This window comes from Morone saxatilis, unplaced genomic scaffold, assembly GCF_004916995.1.
Source record: "Morone saxatilis isolate NCDOM2014 unplaced genomic scaffold, NCSU_SB_2.0 Contig2, whole genome shotgun sequence".
Taxonomy (NCBI): Eukaryota; Metazoa; Chordata; class Actinopteri; family Moronidae; genus Morone; species Morone saxatilis.
This window is the reverse complement of record NW_023339762.1, coordinates 7996963-8005956: the sequence shown is the minus strand read 5'-3', so window position 1 is coordinate 8005956 and position 8994 is coordinate 7996963. Positions and strand designations below refer to the sequence as shown.

Here is an 8994-nt window from a genome sequence, read left to right as displayed (position 1 = left end):
ACACACATGCATGCACACAAACACTGGGATCCCAGTCTATGTTAATGAGGTGTGTCAGGTGAGGAATGTTCTGGAAATGAGCATGGAGATTTACAAGCCCTGCTTGTTCACGTCAGGAACAATACATTGGACACAGCAAGAACTGGAATGTCTCTTTTATGGCGTGCTGAAAGCATGTCAGTTGCACAACACAACTGCAACATGGAATTTCACACTTTCTCACACACAGACACACACACACACTCAAGCATGTTCTCCTTGTACACACTGACCAAAAAATGTAAAGATAGTGCAGACAGACAAACTCAAAGAATGCAAAGAATTGCATGCATATTGCATGTTTAAGCAATCCATAAGGATTGGTCACAAACTGACACAACAAAACGCTTGAAGACATACAAGAATAAACAGTAAACAGTCTTCTCATTGCAGGATTCGCGGCACCACCTGCTTTCTTCCTCTCTTTTCGTCCTTCACACATTCCTTTCTTCCATGCATTCCTCCAGGTGCTCGCCTGACACCACGCTCCACTGACCCTCCATACTTCATAAAATAATCCATGTTTATTCCTACTGCACCAACATACACTCCCACAAGACTGCAAAGAGAGACAGAAATGAAGAAAGGGATTAAAAAGCCATTATTCTACACTCTCCTTTGACTTTGGTCTGTGTTCAACAAAGGCTCGGACATGGAAAGCCTTTTAGGCACAAACAGTAGGGGTTATACACGGTACTCGTATATGAATTTATGAGTGCATCCCAATGAGGGAGAGCTGGACTTTAACTTTGCTCGCCCTGGTCTCAAGCACCCATGTGTACCGACAATGAGTGTTATTAAAGCACTTGTGACCCTTTATGTTTTGATGGCCATGAATAAAAACATGAAAGCGAGAGAGGAACAAGTAAGGAGACAAAAGGCGAGACAGAGAGAAAGAGAAGGCTGGCTGAAGGTAAAGAGCAGGTTAGCGCTTGTGCCCCCACCTCTCTATACAATATGTGTTGTTTTGGTTTTTCAACAGGTGAGAATTACCCCATGCAGTTCATTCCATCTACAATGGCAGCTGCAGCGGCGTCTGGACTCAGCCCGTTACAACTACAGGTAAGACGAAAAACACCTGGTTTCCCGAAATTTCAGCAAAATTACCACAATAACCAAAACTGTCTGCAAGGCTCCCACTAAAGGAGTCAGAAAGAGTTATTTGTAATTTGGGTGAACTAACCTTTAAAATGAAAAGGGTGACTAATGCCAAAGGATGATACGGTGGAAACAGTAAGCAGTATTGTTTCACAATGAAGTGTGTGAGATGCTTCGGTTTCACCTGGCTTCACTTCTCAACTCATAAATAAATTGCACCCAGGAAATATGAGTTTTCTTGGTTTCTTTTTACATTTAGCCATTAGGATGTAAACCTCAAATTGCTTTTGTTGTGTCAGGCATGAGTCCTTCCTAAACCAAAATTGTTTTACTTCCTTAAACCTAAACTAAAGAAAATGTTTTTTCCAACTTATTCTATCATTATCCTTAATCCTTTATTGTCCCATGGCATTGTAAAAAAGAGGTTACATAAATTTAGAGTTGGAGAGTGTGTCAGAGTAAAGGCCAGAAAAGTAATCTAATGAAGTGCCTCTTCAATATCTATGATGATAACTCAAGTGAGTGTTTCACAACCATATAAACAACTGTAGTAGAAAAGAAGTTTCAGAACAGCAGCACGAACAAAGACACATCTATAAGGGTGAAGGTCTGTAAACTGAGAAAGTACATATGGATCTAATCCTGAGGGTGTAACCAGAAAGCCAGACAAAAAAGACAATTGTACAAAATGAGTAGATAAATAGAAACGACAGTCAAGATAAGGAGGTGTGGCAAACTAAACGAAACTCCTACTTGTTCTAACCTCGCCCTGAGTTCAAGTAGGCAAAAAAACCTGTAACATTTTCATAAATTAAAACGCTTTTTAATGCTTCCTATCCATTGCAGACTCAAACAACACAATAGGGATTTCATCTATACCTGGAGAATGAAACCTTTTATATTTATATGAGAATGAAACCTTTTATATTTATATGAGATCAAGGCTATTATTAAACCTGCAGAGTGTCTTGTAGATTTTACTTAGGAAAGAACCACTGGCAACACAATAAAAAAAGAAGAACCAACTATTTTGCATGAGAAGTGATAATCATCATGACTGCACTGTTAAAAATGCTAGTGCCACCAACAGAAGGTTAAACTGTGATTATCAAAAATACCACCAAGATAGAAATAAAGTTTTGCCTTCTACCATCATCATTTCTGGATGTTCTTTGTACAACTAACCAATATTCTCAGCTGCCCTGGGTTGCAGTATGTCTTCATAAATACCACAAAAAAACATCTACAAGAGCAAAATGATGATGTTTGAAGGAGTGGGAAATACAAGTCAAAGCTGGAGGAGGCCTAGCATGCATTCATTGGTTCAGCCTTATTTGTTAACAAATTTGAATGGAGTTAACTTTTTTCAATAAAACAACATGACACATTGATTAAAGACGAAGCTCTATATGCCAACGCTAACATGCTAGCCCGCTTATCTGGTGCCTGTCAGCTGTGTCAGACAAAAGCCGTTATGATGAATCACAGAGGAATTCCGCCCCACCAGCACAACACCTGGCCCAGGCAATTCATCAAATATTTTATTGCTGCTTGACACCTGTGGTTTGAGAATAGCACTTATCCATAATGGTTATCATAGAACATATTTGCAAAGAAAAAAAATGAAACAAAAACAAAAAAAAAAAGAAAAGAAAAATGAAATCGCTACTCCCTAAAGGCGGTTTGGAATTTCACAACACGACCCCGTCACCCCTCCTGCTGTACCTACAATCAGTTGTAAGAACAAAAGCCCTCAAAAGCTTTTTCACTGGCAAACAATATTGCTTCATCATGTCAGTCATTACCATAGCATGGCTTTTGGATGATACAAGAATCCTTATCTGTTATTCAATTTGAATTGTGGTTTTCGCTTATCGAGGCCCTCATTAGCTGCTATTGACTTAGCAAAGCGCCATGCTGTGCTGAGGGGATTGGAGCCTCGGCGCAGCTTATCTCCCCTCCTAGCTTTGAAATGATCAAAAGAGTCTCTTACCTCTCACTCTTGTGAGAGGTAAGAGGATGAATGATGTCGGAGATGCAAACTCATTCACATTTAAACACTGCCTGAGACGTGGAGAATGAGAGGCAGAGAGGAACCTGAATGAAAGAGGAAGTTTCGCATCACGGCATTGGCTGAAATCAAGTAGGAGACTGGGAAAGGGAGGAAGACAGTGAGCGTGGGGAAGTGTTTATGAGAGAAAAAAAATGTATGATTATCTGAGGAATTTTTGTGAGATGGAGGCGCTGGCTTTCAGCACATGTTTGGACATTGTTTTGACAACAATGCCTACGCCAAAAGCAATCACGAGGATATTTATGAGTTGTACTTGTTCATCTCAAGAATTTGCCAGTAGCACTCCTGGCACTCCATGGTACAGTAGCGTTTGCAGCACTGAAAAAAATTTACTTTACATAGTCTAGATAGGAAGGGCATAATAAAAACACCTGCATAGTGTGCTGCTATCCAGTTTAACAGCCTTGAAATAAATGCTTACCTTGTGAAGTTGATATGGTTCAGCTTCTTGAAGTGAATCAACACTTTACCTTCACCCCTGTATGTATCATAGGTTGCATCTTGTATGTGAGCTGCTTGTTTGAATGTTGAGAGTTTGACAACTACAGGGTTTCCCTCAGGAAAGTTGTTTTTAAGCCATTTGCCTTTACTTTTCCCAACTTTTCTGTTTTTCTCAGCATTGTGAAATACTGGTTTGAATAATTACTGTACAGCTAACATATGATGTGATCCATCAATGACAGCTGAGTTGAGTCTGACCTATCCTAACAGATCCTAACAGATCTTGTCTCATGATCTATTCTCAACAATTACAGACATGGCCATTGCTGTGTGGTGTAGCACACCGGCTTGATTATTATAGTGTAATCACTTCTCCTGATGTTAGCGGGGGTCTTTATTTCAAGTTAGTGAGCTAAAAATTTCTGCAGGAAACCCTGAACTAACGTGATTCTGATGTAACAGATTTCCAAAAAAACTGATGAGTAGAACAGAACCACTTTATTTCTCTACATCCTGCACTATCTTAAGCCCTTTGGCCTGCATGTAGCCATTGCGGTTACGCTGTAGTGCCAGAGTGGCTCTTCCTCTCTTTCTCAGTTCTGGCTCTGCTTTCTTTATGGGCTCTGCCTTTGGGAGGTGAGGGACAACGACAGCATTGAAAAGCTGTTTTCTCACAATTATTGTGAATGGATGTTTTTCTACCCAGTCTTGCTAACATACTTCCACTAACTTCTTGTTTCTTTACTCATCCCTTATTTATCATGCATGAAGACTATCTCCGGTCTTGCCTTTGGCCTTGACCCTTTGACTCTGTGCTGTTTGTTGTTTGTCATGTTTGGTGATGTGTGAACTGAGGCCAGATGCACTGTTGCACTCATTAAAAAAAAAAGAAAAATGGATCAGAGGGTGAGGGTGAGGTAAATATATGGTTTAATTTATGTAGTTTCAAAAAATAATAAGTCATTAACCATCATTCGTAATCAATAGAAAGTGTTTTTTCTTTTTGGTCAGTCAGTTGGAATTTAAAAAAGCCACTACTGTAAAGGCATAATATCTTGACGTGGCAGGCCAGTGCACACATTGTGACTTGTTTTTAAGTGTTCTTTAGTTATTAGTCTCAGTTACCCTTCACTTCACAATGGCCTTAACTCCAGTGTGTGAAACTGCGCATTACCCTATAAAAAATCATTGTAACTACACAATTACACCATGTTAGTTCTACGTTAGCAATCTCTCCTGCTACATACTGTAGTCAAGTAGACACCAGCTGGCATTAAACCATTTTAATTCCAGATCTGTGCTCAGTACAGGATGGGCAGATGTTGTAGCCAGACTCCTCCAGATGTTTCGTAGTTCTGCCCCGTAGCGCGCCTTCAGACAGCTGGCTGGCACTGATGGTCAAGCAAGCATATTGGCATACAGGCAGGGCATATTCTCAGGCAGTGAAAATAAACCTGCACAAGCAACAAGAACAAGCCATTTCTCCAAATCGTTGGACAAGACAATAAAGGTGGAGAAAGTAACAGCAATAACAAATAATTTCCTTCTTCATCAATCGTAAAAACCTATCAAATCAAAAGCAGGATAACAAAAATATTTGGCAAAAGCTTTCCTATTGTGCTTGACTCATCATGACCTGACCTAACAATTTTGACAGCACAAATGTTGTGCTATCGGCATGGGAACTGGATCGGGCCAATTGTTTCCAGAGCCTTGGAGTAGACCCCTTCACAAACAGTGGATTCTTGCTGAAGAAAGGCTTCCTTTGTCGCTACTAATGCGAGTGAAATACAGTTGCTTAGCGGACATTCTTGCTGAAATCATAAGACATTTCTCGCTGTCTGTCTCGATGTTCTGCCTATTTCTGTTTCAGTGTCTGAGGCATTGAGACGATGGTAAGGAACTAACTTTTGTGCCCCAGAGTCATAATTTCTGCCCTGTTGCCAACATATGACTTTCTTTGTCAGAAAATGATTATAAGGCAATCGACTTAAAAAACTAAGCATCTGTTCTGTAAAAGAAAAGAGAACTGGAAGTGAAATAATGGTTTTCTTTATGCAACATGCCTCTCTGTGTATCTCTTTCACTATCTTGGACACAACAAACCCTCCCAGTACAATATTTAGCCTCCGTCCTCTGTTTGGGCCAGCTCAGTGGCAGTTGATCCATTTCACTCTTCCTCCTCCTCCCCTTGCAAACCTGCTGAAAAAGACAAAACCTCATTTGTTATGTGTACTCCTGAGATCGATAGCAGCTTGACACTAAAAGAGGCCAGCTAAAGGGATTCTCTACTCAGTCCTAATGGGACAGGCCGGTCAGAGACTGGAGTAGGCTGTTGGCAGGCTACAATATAGCAGTTCAGACAGTGCTGCCCACACCCAGATCACCCCAACATCACCTTCTCTCTGCTTAAGGGTTATACCAAAGTAGGCCATGGCTATAAAAAAAACCTGCTGATGTTCAGGAGGGTCAAAAATTACAGACTAATCATTTGGATTTTAGTCAAATTAGCACTAATGTCCAACGGCCAGTCAGATATCTGGACAGCTATGGCGTGGTCTGAGGCCCCTTTGTCAATTTGTAATTTAGGAAATTGCGGCATTGTCTTCCCTTGGGGGTTGACTGAATGGCGAGAGCTCTAGTTGGGGTTGTTAACGCTGCACATTGGCCTCCCCAGTCACCAATCAATCTCACAGTGTCTTCAAGAAACAGAGAAAAAAATAAGGTAAGAGCTCTTATGCTCTGCCTTTTGTCTGTTCAACATTTCCCTCTTCTTATTTTTAATTGCTGACAGAATCGCAGTTAACAGCACAATAGCAGTGGGTGTGTTTGCACACAAGCAGAGGCGGTTGTGAGATCCTAACTGTGTGTTTTACCTCAAAGACTTGTGTGTCTGCTCCCCTTAGAGCTGTAAGAATATCAGGCATCACCAGAAGTAACTCTGTGGTCGGTTTGATTGACGCGAGAGGCCTCACCACCAGTCATACAAGGCACATTCTTACCGGGATCTCATATCGCCAGGGGTTGGCCCGAGCGCTCCTGGTGCCTTCCAAGGAAAATAAGTGGCGTGACATCAGGGCTTTGTTTCAATGGCGAGGCCCCTTCTGTTTGTGTTTAATATCGCTCCGAGAGAAGTGGAAAGAGGGCCAGCCAATTTCTCTGGCCCTAACCGCTGAGCCTGGCGCTTCGGCAGTGAAGCGACGGTGGTCTCGTGTGTCAGCAGCGCAACACTCTCTATCCCCCTCCCTCTCTTTCTCTATGGCTCACTCTTTGCTTTTGGATCTCTGGTCCCAGGAGGCTTTGCAGTTTTGACTACAGGGAAATCAGATCTCACAACACTGGGGGCCGTTTAGGCTGAGGGCGGAGAGAGCAGAGTCAGAGAGCAAAAGAAACAGAGATGGAGATGGGGGAGAAGATATGAATAGGGTTTTTGGAACAAAACTGAGAGATAGAAGGAAAAGGGAGTGAGTCGGGAGAGATAAAAAGAGAGTAGGACAAAAATAAGACAGAAAGAGGGGGAGAGTAAAGATGAGGTGAGAGTAACAAAAAATGAGAGGAAAGCAGGAAAGAAAGAACGAGAGGAGGGAGTCTTAAGTGAAGGCCAGCCACGTCTGGGTGGTTTTCCTGAGGACAGGCTCTTGATACTCCAGCACTCACACTCCAATGCATTTAGACAGGGGTTGACAGTGGTTACAGGCAGCGGTTTGTCTGGCCAGCTAACTTTGATTTAGAAGACCCTGGACTGTGGGCCGAGTATTTGACTCTTTGATTTTTGTTGGATGGAAAATCGGTATAGGTTTTTTTTGCAACATTTAAAGTTTTTGTCCAACCCTGAAGGCAGATGGCATATACTTTCCAAGTCGTTTTTTATTATTATTATTTTTTACAATATTTTGTAAGTGTTTTTCAATTGACTCATTCCCAAGATGTAATTGCAGTATGACTACACCTACTTAAACATGATTGTCCACTATTGTCTTTGGGATTAATGTAGGAAACTCAATTGTCTGAACTGTTAATGCAAGGACTTACCATATGTGACAAGATTAGTCTCAAGTGTTTTTGAGAATCATAAAGTATTGTCTGCAATCCTAATTTGATTTTATTTTATTTGACTGTTACAATTTGAAATTACAGCTCCGCTTGCAGGCCAAGATTTTAAAAAGGTTAAATAGTCAGGATAACGAAAACAGCCATGGGGCTTATTTTCATTGTGGTTCACATTGTTTCTTGATATATAAAGAAAACCAGCCTTTTATTGTAAGCTATACTGGGCCAAGCATTGTCTGAAAATCTCATTTCCATACTCATGGTTGTGCAGAACTAAGTATTAGATATCCAATTTTGTAGATAGTCAGATAGTAAAAACTTAAGGACGATTCAACCAAGGATTTAAAAGTTTCTTTAGCTATTGTCTGGATTTATTTCTAGTTACAAATCGATATACAAGCTGCTCCCAGCATCTGTTGAAAGAATAAGTGTCAGAGATGGATTGTAGATAATTTAAAATAAAAATGTTTTGCTGGATTGCCTCCCTGATAAATACTCTCCCCCTCAAACAAATTTTCCGTTTGTGTGAGACAGTCCTGTCAACTTTAGATCTAGGTGTGTGTGTGTACACGCACATTTGCTTCCACATGAGTTCTGTGTGTGTTTGGCTCAAATACACACCCATCAAACCTCAGAAGATGTAAGCAGCGCCAGGAGAGAGGATACAGCAAAAAAGAAAAAAAAAAAACACAAGAGGATCAAGGGTGTGTGTGTGTGTGGTGGGGGTGGGGGGTCAGAGTTCACAGCCACTGCCTTCTGTAGAGGGTGAAAGAGGGATGCCAATGACGCCTTACACACTAGCCAAAGGGGTCAGAAAAACACATTCACTCTTACTCTCACTTTCGTCCTCACACACACACACACACACACACACACACACACACAATCACTGCTGCGTATCTGTGAGCATACTGTACAAACACACGCAGAATACAAGACACACCCAGGATACAGCAGATTTATACACTCACATCTGACCAGAACACACACACAGGTACAGCGGTAATGCCAGTGGGTGACCACAGCACCTCACACACACATTAACCTCACACATACACTAAGCTTGTGAGCTCAGAACTTGGGGCTACTTGGAATTTGCTTTGCTTTTTATGTGACCTCCTGGGGCCCAAACGGATGTTTTCCTACACACAATCATAAGTGAGAGTCACTGTTATGCCATTCATTATATAAAGATATCTTTTATCTGAGAGTATCCTGATTTTACTTGAATTTTAATTTTCAGAAGTTTTTCTTGTTTCATCTGGTTTAAATTCTCTTTAAATTGATGATTT

General features: G+C 41.1%; 1 protein-coding gene across 1 annotated transcript in view; it reads left to right on the top strand.

Annotated features, from left to right (window-relative positions):
- LOC118330868 (transcription factor SOX-6-like) overlaps positions 1–8994 on the top strand; it is a gene marked incomplete in the record, with an annotated part of 105754 nt that overhangs the window by 79786 nt on the left and 16974 nt on the right. Inside the window, 1 exon segment of the mRNA XM_035665563.1 lies at positions 1022–1101. Coding sequence (XP_035521456.1) covers positions 1022–1101 — 80 coding nt within the window.